Below are 16,773 nucleotides of genomic sequence, written 5' to 3'. Positions count from 1 at the left end.
TTCTCAAGTGTGTTACATATTCAGTAGGCCCGCTGTGGCCACACACAGCTCCAGCCACTATTCAGTTGCTGAACAAAGTGTTCCATTGAAGAAAATGCAACAAATACACACTGTAGTGACATGGATTTCAACAGCAGTGATATCCAGTCTGCATGTGATGTTCTACAGTGCAGTATCGAAATTAGACTTTGAACCATTGGGTGGTTGTCGACAATGAAGAAGTGATTTCTGAGATCTTACATGACAAAGACATTACGATGCTGTTTGAAACGAGAGTAGTGGAGATGTCAAGGATGAGGATGATCCAACTTAAGAAGAAAGTATAGATGTTGATATCAGTACACATGGAAATATTGCACAACATAAAGAAACTGATTGCATGGATGGAATGAAAAAGTGAACCAAACCAAATTGAATTGGTGTGCTTGAGCTTAAAACAGCATGCACTGAAGACACTGCAGGAATTGACCAACCACAGAAGACAAACTTCTTTAATGCAGTACTTGTGTGCCGGGAGGGGGGGGGGGGGGGTGGTAAAATCTGGGCACTCAATGGCGATGTTATCAGCAACCTTACACTTTTTAAAAACAACAAATGTGGCTGAACTGCAAAACTCTTCCACGCTCATGCACTCTAAAGCAATGGAGGAAGAGTGAAAGAAGCTATATATACAATTAAAACTAAAGTAAAATGACAATGGAGAAATAGAAAGGCAGAAGCAAATTGACTGGCTGGCCACTTACAAAAGAACTTGGGTGAGCCAGTCACCCTGTTAAAATACTAAAACAGTATCCCTAAAATCTTGGAAAAACTGTACAATTCACAAAACTTTAATACTTTAAGCACATTCCTTCTAACATTACACAGGGCAGATCCATTTGCAAATCAGTGGCCTGCTGGTTGCAAAATAAAACAGTCCAATATAATGTGGTGCACAGTGAGCTGCACGCCACTAGTACCACACACTGACGGGTCTTCTCGCCGGAGTAATGAAGCAGTAAGATAATGACACGCTGTAGCTTGAAGCCATGCTGTAAATTTTAATACTATATCTGATAGTTTACTGTAATACACAAACTCCTGTAATTGTCTGTTATGCATTTGAGCGAAATTTGTGTAGCTGCACCCTATGTGGCAAGTTTCTGAATTTTTTTAAATTTATTTATTTATTTATTTTTTACTTCTGATGTTGTTCAGATGGAAGCACAGTATAGTACCATCTATATAATATTGGATTGTGTGTGCTTCGTAGCTTTCCATGTTTAGTTTATCACTGCATAGCTCACACTCCATATACCCCAAGTAAACTGTGACACGAGAGTAAAGCATGTCCAAACACAACCACATTATAAATGGCTTCTACTGTACTTCAGCTGTTTTTGAAGGAATATATTGACTTTCCAGTTTATCACTAACATCTTTGTTAGTGTTTTATTACTCAATAGCCCTTTCTTTATCCTACATGAAATTAAAAAAGAATTAGACTTAAAGGCTGTTTTACAAAGTAATGCATTTGGATTTTAGTAGTATGAAGGATAAAGACAAAATTATCACATCAAATTACAGCTTAAATGTAGAGCTTTACCATGACGTCCGTTTCAATTTTCTAGAAAAATAGTTTTGAAGTTATGGATATTTTTGTTGCAAGACGCTCTCAGGTCGAGCCACTTTCAGATCTCGAAATGTGGAAAAAAGTGGTGAAGGCAGAGTGCAAGTATAACATTTACTATGTTTTGTTTGCTGAATAGGTACTTACAATAAAAAAAATAACAAATCTGAATTATTCAACACTGTGGGGTCCAAAACTATTTGAGAAACTGATCCTAATGGCCAACTGAAAAATTTAACGCTCTTAGTGTCATATGGCAATTTCACATCTGTTCATTGTCATTTTCTGGACCTTACTGACTTTCATAGACAGTGAAGTGTCAGTGGTCACACATGTCACTGTCTACAAGGTGTGTGCGAACCAAGCAATTGTATTTAGAATTATTAGAACCTGCAGGTAGACAGGAAACTAAACTTTGGAACAAGTAAGGTAGCATGAATAGGATAATTGCAATTAACAACAAGTCTGCTGTGTATATAGAACGCACGTTTGATGAAAATATTACAAATGCAAACAAATAACACCCGTGAAAGAGCTGCCATTACCAAAAGCTTGTAATCCACGAAAATGAAGAGGGGTTGCTATGTTTTGAGAATTAAAACTCTGGAGGCACACACTAACATGCAATGTAGGCTAGTTTAAGCTTGCTTTCCTACGTTATCAGTACAATTTGTTTACATGTGAATCATGCCAGAGGAAGTGTAAGAGTCCAACTCTTTTTGCAACTGAAGGGGCTCTATGTTATACTGTCAATGTTGTTTTGAATGAGTGAACCACACTCAAGGAAACCATGCTAGTGCAACTGGCTGACCCAGAATGACAATTTCAACAACAAACAGTCAAAAATGTTTAATTCTAAAATTCCAGCATCAATATAATAAGGCAAAACTGGGCAAGAAAAGAGGAATATGTTTGCCATAGGAGGTGCCATTCTAATATTTGGCAGGAACTATTTCGAAGAACTACAGGAAATTTAACCAGGATAGCATAATTATGTCAGACTTCCAATTCTTCATATACAATTAGAGAGAAAGGAGAAACCCATTCGTGTGATCAGAATACTGGGGCAGGTACTAAATACATTTGTTGGTTGTTTCAAAAAATGTGAGACCTCAGTAGTATGAAATAAACACACTGCCTGAACATCACCCTACAAGTTAATGCTACACAATATAATACTGTACTACAGTAGACAGGTCACTACCACTAGGTAAACAGGAAATTTTCTCTAAACATTTAACATATTATACTGTGGAACAAGTAGAATGGATTATTGATTGACAATTCTAACAAATTGCTTACAAAAATCTCACAGAAAAAGTGTTCTACAGATGTTATTAGCATTTAGTATCAGTCGCATAAGTTCACTACTCAAGTAGACAAAGACAGTATTACACTGAAAAATTGTGCATGCATAAGAGGAAAAGTTGATTGAACTCATGTCTATAATTTGGTAAGTGAATTGCCAAGTCATGGTGCACAGTTAGTTACTCTACAATTAGCTGTATATGCAGTCCAGAAAAATTGAGAGAGATTAATTATCTAACATAGAAACATTCCACACAAACCTTTAAAAATATTGACTGGAGTGAGGTCTACACACACACACACACACACACACACACACACACACACACACACACACACACACACACACACACACACACACAGTATCATATTGGTATGGCATGATCTTCCAACTGAAAAATGGGAAATCTACAAAACAACAATGATACCATGATACAAAAGTGCTCTACTAAAAAAAAAACTTGTCACTTCATGTTAAGTGGTGGTGACAAAAATTTTCAAAGGCTGGTGAGAAAACTGGGCAAAAATAGTTCAAAAGAGAGAAAAATGGTGGGCTGAAGAAGCAATACTGTGAAAATTTCTCAAATACCATAAGGAAAATCACCATGAAGCTCAAAAGTAAAAGTCTGTATTTATTGTGTTAATAGTATGTAATGTGGCTTAGTTACAAATGTAAAATATAATTAATGTGAGGTGTTCCCCAGATGGATTCAAATTGTCATTGTTAGACTTCTCAAAGAAATGTTACTATGTATCAATAATTAACTGCCAGCCTCACTTCTTACTTTGCTTTCCAAAATGTTCGAGAAGACCATGTATTTTCATATTGTGAATTCACAACAATGTGGTACTTTTAATCACACTGGAGTTCAAAATGGATACCCTATTGAGGGAGCTCTTTTACATTCACCAAGTACATTTTTTTTAAACAAATTGCAACACATGCCATGGAATGTTTCACAATATTCTTAATAAAAAAAAACTTTTATGAAATGTATGGTTCAATGTATGCCTGGCTTAGTTCTTAGGCAGGACACAGTACACTAAAACAGTCAAGTAACATATTTAGACAATGCATCGTTGAATCATGGGTCCGTTAGTGTTCTTGCTATATAATAATGGTTACAATTTTGCTAATTTCCAAGAACGATTGCCCATCGAAGTTGCGGTGTCCAAACGATACATATGGAACATGCAATTGTAAATCAATCATGCGACTGTAGTGGCCGGTGTTATGGCCAATTATTTGTTATCGTTTTTATCTGTTTTCCGTCGTTGCCTTAGTTGCTCTAAGTTACATACCTCCGCGAATAAATGACAAGAAGGGAATTGTACCCATAGCGTACACATCACATGGACTTTCACATGAGGACAACGAGTAAGGTAACTCATCTCCATTGTCATTACAAGTATTTTCTTAACGGTCTTCTTTCGTCATTGCTGTAGTGACCATCATAAACATACTCATAACGCCCACCACCAGAGTTGTGTGATCAATTTAGGCTCACATGTTCGGTATTTATCGTTTGAACATTGCGACTTCGATAGGCAAGCATTCTTGGAAATTACCAAAATCTTATTTAAATCTGGAGGCAGAATCAAGACTTTTCTGCATTATACTGTCTGACCAGGCAAAATAGTGTTTTTGTTTAAGTTATTAGGTCATCTCTCATAAAATGGACTATTTAAAGGGAAGGGGATGAACCTCTACCACAATATAGCCCAGCATTTGCCAAAGAGAACTAAGCAACCACTCACAAAACTCATCAAGATGGCAGAAAAAATCTTTACAGCCCTATCTTCCAAAATGAAACTACAGCTCAAAAGACTGACATCACAAAAAAACTGTTTATTTGTTTTGAGGCAAGTAGAAATTTATCACTGTTAAGACACTAATACAGAACTGTCATTCTATTTTTTAAGCAACAAAACAAAGGACTGGGATTTACAGTTAACACTTCTGAAATAAGGCATTTTCTCTGGCCATTTCATTATGAACCATCGACAGGACTTTTCTAACATCTTCTATCTGAACACAATGATATTTCAATTAAGTGTCCAAATACCAATATGAATCTAGGTAGGCCTAGTGGGTAGCAATGGAGGAAAATGCTATTACGTGATAAAAACATTGCTCACACCTGGTAAAACTGTTTTAGTTGACTGCACTACCAGATGCCTTGCTTACAGCCACATCTCCAGGCACAACAAAAATTATTAGATTAATCATCAAAGGTGAAAAATATTCTTAGAGTGGGCTAACCTGTGATGGATTAATGTCACGATTTTTGTTGCACCTGAAGCTGCGGCTGTAAGCCATTAACTTGATAGTGTGGTCCAACCAAATGTTATGAGCTGTCAGCCATGTTTTCATTCACCAGGACTTTCAGCAGCTGCTGATACCTTGCATATGCACTTGATTGTGAAATGGTATTACATTGTTACACGAGTGAAAAATGTAAATATAATTATACTGTAACGCTATGCGGTAACAAAATGATATTGCTCACTTATCAAGCCTGCGGCACTGGAAATGTATAGATGACAGGAGCAGTAATACTCCAGTGTTGTTTGTCTCCTGTCTCCATAATTGCATACAGTGTCTTTCAGCATTTTCATAGTCGCCTGCTTGGTACTCCCGATGCGCCAATTCCAGCAAGCCTTGAAAATTAGAGGGCAAAATCGTAAGGTACCAACGTCCAGTGCAACTTCATCAATGTCTGATTATTCAAAGAAATGAGATAACATAATTTCATATTTAATCAAACTTTGAAGTAAAGAAAAATAAAATTTAACAAACACGACCGAGTTTTAGTAAAACATGAGTGCGAGATATAACTAACCATCGACACAATTAGGACTACTTAACTACAAAAACTAAAAAACAGAATCTCGCAATGGTACTATTTTCATCACAGAAAAACACCAAAGCAAATACATAAACGTGGATGTCACTCAATGCAATGAAACTACTATGTCCGACATTATAATTCTGTAATTTGGCATTTATCAAAACTACTGAAAATGTCCACAATAACCTAAAACAATATATCCAACAAAAAGGCGTACCATTCGTTTCAAGTACTAATCTTCCTCCACTCAAGAACATTAACAATACTTACTGACAGTCGAGAGCTGCTGTATATCATTCATTTTGAGAATGACATTGGCCCCGGTAATTTGCTGATGCTGGGCTTGCTGCTGCACTTGCTGTGCCTGCATCGAAGCCGCCCACGACTCCAGTTTGAACAGGTATAAATTAATATCTATACACTAATCAGCTGAACCTACAGCAATTACATGTAATTTTTAACAATCCAACCCATTCCACGTTGCCTACCAGCAATCAAGATGGATGCACTTTTTTGGATGATTGGTGACTAAAATAGACAGATGGCGTGCTATAGCGTTCGAGTACATCCTTGATTCCGATTGGCTAAGGAAACAAATGCAGCAGCCGGAGCTGCAAATACGATAAAATGATATACAAAGCTATAGGTTTTTAATGTAAACTCAGATAAATGCAAACAAAGTGGACTTTGGATCCACCACTTCCAATCGATGCCTCAAATATGTTAATACAGAGAAAAATTCTTCAGCAAGTCTAGTTTATTATGAATGCCGAGTAACTTCACGAAGTACAAAATCCGTCGGATAGATAGCGCGCAGGGTACATCACAGAAGCGTGTTCTAATCCGCGTAGTATGAAAATATGCGTTTCACTGACCAATGCAATGATATTTTAATGTCTCCCGCCATAGTGTATACTTAGTAATTCATTTGAAGTGTCATCATGTAATATTTTGGCAAAGAAAGATAATTTTAATAAAAATCCAGTCTATTGGCTCTAAAGGGAATTTTAAAATGAGATTTAAGATCTTTCTTCTACGAACAGCGATGTACAGCGTTTATGAACACACTATGAAGGTTTCGTAAATCGTGTATATTTGTTACGACACGAGGTGAATATCAAAGTTGCATATTAATATTTCTTAATGGAATAAAGATCTGAAATGTGAGCACAAATACTAGGCCTCCTTTTTATCATTCGAAACATCGAGACGAAATTATCTGCTACAGCTCTGACTTCACGCGAATCATCTTGTTACAACTAAAACGTGCAAATTTTAACTACACAGAGTCTGGGTTTAGCGGTGATTAATGAAATAAAAGTTGAATTCATATTCGTTTAACGAGCCTGAAGTAGGCGCTAAAGCTTACCACTCCGCATCAACCAAACAAAAATTATTTCGTGTTCCGATCGCCGTATTACTATGACCGTCGGAACGCAACTTTCGTTCTTTATACGTGATTTCCAAAAAGTCAAGCAAAGAGGCAGCCTTGTTGACAGCTGTTTTAGACCTTTCAGAAATTTTTAAAATCAGTATCGCAACGAAATCTCCTAAAGAAAACGTACTTAGTGATACCGTTATCGGATGATCTTAGCGACGGATCTGAGCACTTGCCCACATGCAGACAGCGTGTCATAGATGACAGTAAGTTCGGATGCAGCCTATGGAAGATGATACTACCTTTATAGTGTGTGCTTTAAGTTAATGATGTCGTGGACTGTGTTGGCTGCAGTAACAGGTTTCTCGTAAAACACGCAACTATCTACAAGATGTTCAACACGAAAGATTTTGGAAACATCCTATCAGCTCTTGACAAAACGTCATTCTAGTGTAATGACTGGCAATTAGCCTTATTGCTTACAATATTAAGATTCTTTTTGACTTGGTCATCGTCATACAGCCATTCATCACATCTGAATAGCATCATTATAATGACTGTTCTGCTGTGAATTAGTTAATTGTCATTAACAAAAGAATGAAGGTATGAACAAATGATTGAAACTTGTGGCACTAATAGAAAACTACACACAAATAGGCATATCATATTTTTTTGGGTTCAGCCCAGGACATTCACCGTTTTCTTTTACTTTTTGGCGTCCAACACAATATATTTTTAAAAGTCTTAACAGTTTACTGAAGTATTTAGCTTTATTTATTAAGTTGCAATTTTTCACTAGACATGACTTTCTTTCAGAAATAGTTTGTTTGCTTTCATTATGTCATTAAATACACAAGGCGGAAGTTCTGAATCAGTACCGATATTTCAAAAATTCGTATTCCTATTGCAGGTTAACATGAAAAAAAAAAAAAACATTTTCTTTTAACCATCGCTAAACGACGAGGTAAAAAACGAATAGAGATAAAATGATCAAAAACGTGTAGATGAGTTGTTCTATACACGAAAGCAACATATACACATTAACTCTACTGCACTGCCAAATGACTAGGTGAAAAGTTGTGGCGGAACCGACAACCACACTTCCCCATATACGTCACCCTGGGCATTCGTGCAACCCCAGACAAAATTATAATGCCATGAGTGTGTGGCTATTCACGAACGTATGATAACCTTACGCTCAAAGTAACTGTATCGTTAATAAAATAAAGTCACACAACATCATGCAAAATATCATATTAATATATTTAACTCGCGCATACTATTGTGACTGAATATCACGTTTAAGAATAGACCATCCTTTTGGGTTGACAAGACTACAGTAAAGGGAACATCTACCTTGACCGAAAACTCGGATAAAAGAATATTCAACTTGAACAAGACAACTTCTCAGCCAAGATCACATTTGTAAAACCTTTATTTACGAATATCGGTTTCGGCAAAGAGAGTCGCCATCATTTGATCTCGATAAAGCTTAATGCAAGTGTCAGGTTAAGCTTTAGTGAGATCAGATGATGGTAATCCTGTTTACGGAAACCGGTCATTGTAAATAAAGGTTTTACAAATGCGATCTTGGCTGATAAGTTGTCTTTCTTGAAACTGAATATTTATAGATTTCCCCTTTCACTTAGTATGAGCAAGTCAACTAAAACGTCATTGTTGTGTTCCGAATCTGGCGCACGCGAACAATTAGATGGTTGCTTAAATCACATAATGTGGATTACCTCAATCGTATTCGGAGTTCATGTACTGGAATTTGTAGTGATTTAAGCGCATGTGACGAAACGTTTGCCTCTATTCGAAATAGTAAACCATGAAAATGATACTACTTTGTGAAGCAGTCAGCAGAATATGGGCTACAGTTGCGCACTTCACAGAACATGAAAATTCAACAGACTTTGGCTACACGACTGACGGTTTATAGTTCTCATGGAAATAAGAATGCGTGAGGATCTGAAGTAGAACTAACACATGGGCACATTATAAAGCAAATGGCAGGTTTTAATTGATTGGCGTCATACTAGATAGTGTCGGAAGTACCATGCGCCTTTTCGCGGATGTTTTAGTATACAGAGAAGTTGCAGCATTAGAAAATTGTAGCGAAATGTAGGAAGATCTGCAGCGGATAGGCACTTGGTGTAGGGAGTGGCAACTGACCCTTAACATAGACAAATGTAACGTATTGCGAATACATAGAAAGAAGCATCCTTTATTGTATGATTATATGATAGCGGAACAAACACTGGTAGCAGTTACTTCTGTAAAATATCTGGAAGTATGCGTGCGGAACGATTTGCAGTGGAATGATCATATAAAATTAATTGTTCATAAGGCTGGTACCAGGTTGAGATTCAATGGGAGAGTCCTTAGAAAATGTAGTCCATCAACAAAGGAGGTGGCTCACAAAACACTCGTTCGACCTATACTTGTGTATTGCTCTTCAGTGTGGGATCCGTACCAGGTCGGGTTGACAGAGGAGATAGAGAAGATCCAAAGAAGAGCGGCGCGTTTCGTCACAGGGTTATTTGGTAAGCGTGATAGCGTTACGGAGATGTTAAGCAAACTCAAGTGGCAGACCCTGCAAGAGAGGCGCTCTGCATCGCGGTGTAGCTTGCTGTTCAGATTTCGAGAGGGTGCGTTTCTGGATGAGGTATCGAATATATTGCTTCTCCCTACTTATGCCTCCCGAGGAGATCACGAATGTAAAATTAGAGAGATTCGAGCGCGCACGGAGGCTTTCCGGCAGTCGTTCTTCCAGCGAACCATACGCGACTGGAACTGGAAAGGGAGGTAATGTCAGTGGCACGTAAAGTGCCTTCCGCCACACACCGTTGGGTGGCTTGCGGAGTATAAATGTAGATGTAGATACTGGGAGACGACGGTTTATCTTCGAGAGAAATTATTTAGATTATTTGTCCGGCATTTATGAATACAGTACTGAGTACGCGTTTACATGTAGAATGTATAGGACTTTAATTTCTAGAATCTATGTCAGATTGGACCAACTGAACCATTTGAAGTGTATATATGAGCAGGGGCGGGAATACGATTTTTTGTAGGGGGGAAGGTGCGCTAGATCTGGGGGTATGGAGTATTCTTAATACACTATATGATAGGCGTTCTCAAACTCTTTCCATTGCGCCCCCACTCCAGTTCTGAAACGTGTATTATTCCCCCTCCCCCTATTTTCTGTTCTTCCTCAACACTTCTCATACTTGGCATAAAAGTGACCCACAATATCTATTTTTTGTGTCCAATTATTGCAACTATCAATACAACAAAAACAACAATAATAGTAGAGTGTCCGTCGAGCATATCAGAGTTCAACATTCTTTTAAAAATTTTCATACCCGTGTATTATTCAAAGGGAGTGAACGCTAACAATCACAGCTAGTTTATGAAGAACTACGGCTTCATGTCAAATTGCTGGAACTGAGCAAATGCATATATTTCATTACTTTGTTTTACAAATTAGTTATTTAAGGTATAGCTGTTTCTGTCTATGTTGCTTTTAATTCATTTAGAATGTTTTCATATTTGATAGATCACGGTGTACAGATGAAGATAGAACAACTGTCAACATTTAATTGCCAATTTAGGAACTATCGTATTCAATCTCATCATCCAAAAATAAAATAAACGAGAGTAAAGAGGCATATGGTTCAAAATTCAGAAAATTTCTGACATTTGCACACACAGTGTGATGTGTGTGCTTGAATCTGCGAAGGAAGCAAGATCCGGTCTTGGTTGGATCTTTAAACGGCAAATCACAGATCTTCTTCTAGGAGCAGCCGAGACTGATGTTTCGTCTTCATTAATGTCATTAGGGACAACGTTGGCTCACACAAGCAAATTAATGCGAATTGTAATAACACGTTCACTGCCCTTGTTGCTAAATTGGGATATTCATTCCGAGTTTTCACTCAAAAATTTTCAAGAGACTTCGATTTAAATTCATTTCGAAGTGTTCTGTCACTTGAGGGTTCAAGTAGCTTCTCCTATTCTACTGTTGGCGAGTGGTCTGTTAATGGTAGTATTGAACAGACTGTGGAGCCGTGCATACTCAGCCGAAGGTTCTGGAAAGTAATCCTCGAATTGTCGACTAAGCGCTTCGAAATGTTCTACGCCAATTCTGCTAATTTTACCTTCATTCTCCTCTATATCGCAGTTCATCTTCTCCATCTGGGTTTTCCAAAGCCAAATTTTCTCTTAAAGTAAACAATTTCTCGCGTAGGAAGATGATATTACTCTTTAGGCCTTGAGATGATACGTTAAGTGGAGTTAGAATGGAATTTTTTTTCACATTTTCGAATTTTAACCTCATTATAAAATTTGCAAATTTCCGAATAAAATGATACATGGGAAGTATTTTATTTTTTTTTCTAAATATCATCTACACCGGTTGAAAATGTTAAAGTTTTTACGTGCATACTTTAAGATCTAATAAAATCGTTAATTTTGTATATAGAAATAGAAGGCTGTGGGTTGTTGTGTTATAAATTTTAATTAAGTGAATGTATCGGTAGCAGTCAGAAACAGTATCGTATCGTTTCATGGTATAAACTCGCGTTGTATGTCGAAGTGCTAACGTTTTTCCAAGGAAAAGTGATGAATAGATTGGTAAATCTCTCAAAAAGTAAAGTATGACGCCAAAACGAAGTGTCTGAGAAACGTGGGTTTCATGGTAACAGATTTTCGAATAAAGGGAAACTCTGTGTTCATTACGTGACGTGTGAAATTGCAGACAATAAAATCTAGGCAAACTCGTCAGTATGTAGAGAAACGCCCATTAGTGCTTCGAAGATTAAAATAAAACGTTGTGATACACAGTTTTCTCGAAACGAAAGTGATGTAAATGGTAGATTAGTTTATATTCTGATAGATTTACACATCCTAACAAGGGTGTTAGATGAATGCGTCTGTTGTAAAATATGTGGAGGGCCAGTTAGTTTACGTGAAGACAGTGAGGTATGAAATGGACTAGCGAGGAAACTTATTATTAATTCTGATAGATTTACACATCCTAACAAGGGTGTTAGATGAATGCGTCTGTTGTAAAATATGTGGAGGGCCAGTTAGTTTACGTGAAGACAGTGAGGTATGAAATGGACTAGCGAGGAAACTTATAATTAATCGTGCCAGTTGTAAACATATTCATTTTGGTATTCTGATGAGTGTAAAGATAATTATTTTGAAGTGAATGTTAGGTTGTTTTATGGACTGAGAGCTACTGGCAAAGGATACACTGCAGCAGAAACAATGTGTCCCGTGATGAATATGCCATGCCCACCTTGTAAAATCGACAAGTATGCAGGATTTATTGGAGCTGCTGTGGAATCTGTTGCATGTAAGTCAATGAAGGGTCCTGCAAACGAAGCTGTTGAAATAAATGATGGTATGACTGACACACCAGTAGCTTTTGATGGCACTTGGCAGAAGTGTGGCTACACTTCTAAGAAATCTGTTGCTTCGACGACCAGTGTGGATACTGGGAAGGTAATAGATTTTCAGATTTTAACCAAACATTGTTATAAGTGTAAATTAGGGACTACAGAAGGGCATATCTGTGACAGAAATTATGAAGGAACAAGTGTTGGTATGGAGGCCTCTGCAGCTATTGAAATTTTTAATCGATCTGTGAACAAAAGGGGAGTGCGTTACACTAAGTTCTTAGGTCATGGAGACCCAAACAGTAGCCGTTCAGTCTTATGGTGAGAAGATTATCACTAAACTGGAATGTGTTGGTCATGTCCAGAAGAGGATGGGCACCAGGTTAAAAGAAGATGAAACAAAGTTTGAGAGACAAGAAACTTTCTGATGGTAAAACCATAAGAGGCAGGCTGACAGACAAAATCATTGATGAACTACAGCAGTATCATGAGATGGTCATTAGAAATAATACTGAGAATTTGTTGAAAATGAAGCAGGTAGTATAGGCTACCTTCTTCCACAGACTGTCAACTGATGAGAAACCAGTATACCACCTTTGCCCTCCTGGACCTGATTCATGGTGCAATTACCGCAATGCCCAGTACTCAAACAGTTCATACAGCCAACAACATTCCATCCCAGCAGCAGTCATGGCTATCATAAAACCTATTAACGGAGACCTGTCAAATCCTGAATTACTGAAGAAGTGTGTGCATGGCCAAACTCAAAATCCCAATGAGTCGTTCAGTTATCTTACATGGACTCGCTTACCAAAAAATGTTTTTGTTGGAATGAAGACACTGAAGTGGGGGGGGGGGGGGGGGTCAGTGATGGATGCTGTTATTGCTTTTAATTATGACAACATTGGTAGTAGCGTGAAAGTGCTACAGCACATGGGAATTAATCCTGGAGCAAACTACAAGGGATAACTTGAACAGATGGACAAGGTTTGCATTGATAAAGCAGCGTATGCAGCACAGTTGGCCACTAAGAAGTCCAGAAAGAAGAAAATAAGAAAAAACTTGGGACAAGATCAAGAGGATGATACACAGAAGGGTGCAGGGTGCTTCTAAGTGACTAAAAATTAAAAAAAAAACATATGTTAAGTGAGTTACAGTCTTTTGAAACATTAGAATCCGTTCCTGAAAATTTATATTTTCTGTTGCATTTTTCCCTAAATCTCTGAAACCACTTCGAGTAGAGTATTCAAATTTTCAAGGAGTAATAACATACATATCCTGGATCTACTGAACTAAAAGAAGAGTATAATGTTATGTATGATTAAAATTATGTAGGATAACGTACAAAAAAGTACACAAAATTTTAACCGTGTAGTTAAAAAATTGTATTTGCGAAAGCAGAGGCTGAAATGCAATTATTGTAGTTCAGTAGACGGTTTAATGCCCTGTAAAAGTTTCATGTCAATGACTAAAGTGGGTCCAGAAATAAAGGGAAGGGAAGTCACTAAGTTTAACGTTGCCGGGATAGGGCGTTCTAACTCTTCTTAAAGATCTTTCTGCTTCTCAACAACTTCGGCCACGTAGCATCATACCAGAAGCCGCTTTTCATCCAGAAATAGAGCCGCGAGTAGGATTGCTGTTCAGTAGGAAAAGACAAAGTTTGTCCTTCAGCCCCACATTGCAAGGAAGCACTTTACCACGAGACAACCAACGTGTACCTCGGCGTGCAATAGAAGCGAGTCATGTGTAGCGCCCACCTGCTTACGAAGTACTGAAAACTGCATGTTATTTGAAGCTCGTGCTTTCATAAAATTTACGACAATGACTGCATTGTTCAGCACTTAGACTTCCGGTTGTACTGTGTGTCATGCAGTGTGTGGATTTTACAGAAGCAGAAACAGCACATACTCTTGCCATAAATGAATTTTAATTCCAATAAATGCAGCCGGCCCGTCAGTACATATACCAAAACAGTTTGTCTCTGACAGAATGTTGTCAACAAAAACTGAATTCGCAAGAAATAAAGTATTTTCGCCAGTTCTCCCTTCCAGATCTTTACAAAATAGAATAGCCTCGTGCATTTCATTCTCACGAAAATAGCGTGCGAAAACAAGAAGCTGGGGAAGATTTCCGATATCAGCATTTTCATCAAGCAGCAGGGCGAATTTTGGGCTGTCATGAAGACGTAGTACCAATCGACATTTCATGTCCGTGGCTACTGCATCAATACAACGAGCTACGGTATTATCTGAGAGTGGTATCGACATCACACTCTCACCAAACTTTTCTCCACGCATTATTTCGCACATTTTGACTGCTGCGGGAAAATGTAATTTCCACCAGCAACGTGTGGTTTGCATTTTGCAGTTAGGAAGAATACCTCTAGGAATGTGCGTAGGGCTTCCTGAGGGACTGATACCTGTTTTTTTTAATTTTTTTATTTTTTTAAAGGAATCTGACATTTCCTTTTAGTTGTTGCTCATGATGGCTAAAAAAATCGATGAGTCTATATGGTCTGAGTGTTTTGTCTGTAGGTGTAATTTTGTAGGCTTCAAACTATTATTGGCTAAAATACCCAAACAAAGGAAACATTGTGGTCGTACCTCATTTGTTCAAAAGCATGGTGGTAAAGCCTAATATCAGATAATCAACTTGATATTTACGCACTTCGGTTTTGAGTTTGGAACTAACACAGCTGATTGGAACAGACGAAGATGCGAAAGAGTAATGTTCTTTGCTAAAATTCGAATGTCTTTGCTTATCAGAACTGCATACTTTTGAAAGAGAAGAGACATTCGGTGAATCACTTCATGGGATCTCTTGTCACCACTGCAAACCAGTCACTTATCCATAGGAATCACGGAACCTGTATCACTTTATTTTAAATCCGGTGGACTGCTTCTACTGAACACTCTCGAGAATTCAACTTCTAGCTAACTTACTGTCTTGGAACTGACTCCGGCAGCGTGGCTGAAATCGAGCGGACGGTAACAATGGCTGTGATTAAAGTCCTGTTCTTGGAGTTAGCATTGCGGAGAAGTGACACCACAATTGTTCATAAAATGGTTCAAATGGCTCTTAGCACTATGGGACTGAACTTCTGAGGCTATCAGTCCCTTAGAACTTAAAACTACTTTAATCTAACTAACATAAGGACATCACACACTTCCATGCCCGAGGCAGGATTCGAACCTGCGACCGTAGCGGTCGCGCGGATACAGACTGTAGAGCCTAGAACCGCTAGACCACTTGGGCCGGCGACATCGTATTGTCAAACGGCTCATTGTCACTAGTGATTTTCAAATGGTTGGTAAATGGCTATCCCTGGGGTGACCAGTGATAGGGGCCGTATATTCTATTATTCGCGACTCTTCTGAGCACTCCTGCTGATAGGATATACTAGTCAATTCCTATAAAATAAGACAGCTACTTAACGAAGGAGGAGCTTCCTAAAATGATTCAAATCTGACACCCATCCTCCGGCCGCTACTACTCTATGACCCCCCTCCCCCCTTACCCACTGCCATAACGGCTGTTCTGTTGTTGTTGTTGTTGTTGTGGTCTTCAGTCCTATCCTGTGCAAGCTCCTTCATCTCCCAGTACTTACTGCAACCTACATCCTTCTGAATCTGCTTAGTGTATTCATCTCTTGGTCTCCCTCTACGATTTTTACCCTCCACTCTGCCCTCAAATGCTAAATTTGTGATCCCTTGATGCCTCAGGACATGTCCTATCAACCGATCCCTTCTTCTAGTCAATTTGTGCCACAAACTTCTCTTCTCCCCAATCCTGTTCAATACCTCCTCATTAGTTACGTGATCTACCCACCTAATCGTCAACATTCTTCTGTAGCACCACATTTCAAAAGCTTCTATTCTCTTCTTGTCCAAACTATTTATTGTTCATGTTTCACTTCCATACATGGCTACACTCCATACAAATACTTTCAGAAACGACTTCCTGACACTTAAGTCTATACTCGATGTTAACAAATTTCTCTTCTTCAGAATCGCTTTCCTTGCCATTGCCAGTCTACATTTTATATCCTCTCTACTTCGACCATCATCAGATATTTTGCTCCCCATATAGCAAAACTCCTTTACTACGTTAAGTGTCTCATTTCCTAATCTAATCCCCTCAGCATCACCCGACTTAATTCGACTACATTCCATTATCCTCGTTTTGCTTTTGTTGATGTTCATCTTATATCCTCCTTTC

General features: G+C 38.2%; 1 protein-coding gene across 5 annotated transcripts in view; it reads right to left on the bottom strand.

The window, feature by feature from the left end:
- The window catches only part of LOC126365766 (UDP-N-acetylglucosamine--peptide N-acetylglucosaminyltransferase 110 kDa subunit), a 572,676-nt gene that overhangs the window by 146,782 nt on the left and 409,121 nt on the right, over positions 1–16,773 (bottom strand). For 3 of the 5 annotated variants that reach the window (XM_050008284.1, XM_050008324.1, XM_050008293.1), the window contains one exon: positions 5,428–5,578. In XM_050008284.1, coding sequence (XP_049864241.1) covers positions 5,428–5,578 — 151 coding nt within the window. Of the gene's footprint in view, positions 1–5,427; positions 5,579–6,039; positions 6,680–16,773 lie in introns of those variants that run through there. The other 2 variants (XM_050008313.1, XM_050008302.1) reach the window with 2 other exon arrangements.

Source organism: Schistocerca gregaria, chromosome 1 (assembly GCF_023897955.1).
Source record: "Schistocerca gregaria isolate iqSchGreg1 chromosome 1, iqSchGreg1.2, whole genome shotgun sequence".
NCBI lineage: Eukaryota > Metazoa > Arthropoda > Insecta > Orthoptera > Acrididae > Schistocerca > Schistocerca gregaria.
This window is presented reverse-complemented; position numbering and strand designations above follow the sequence as displayed.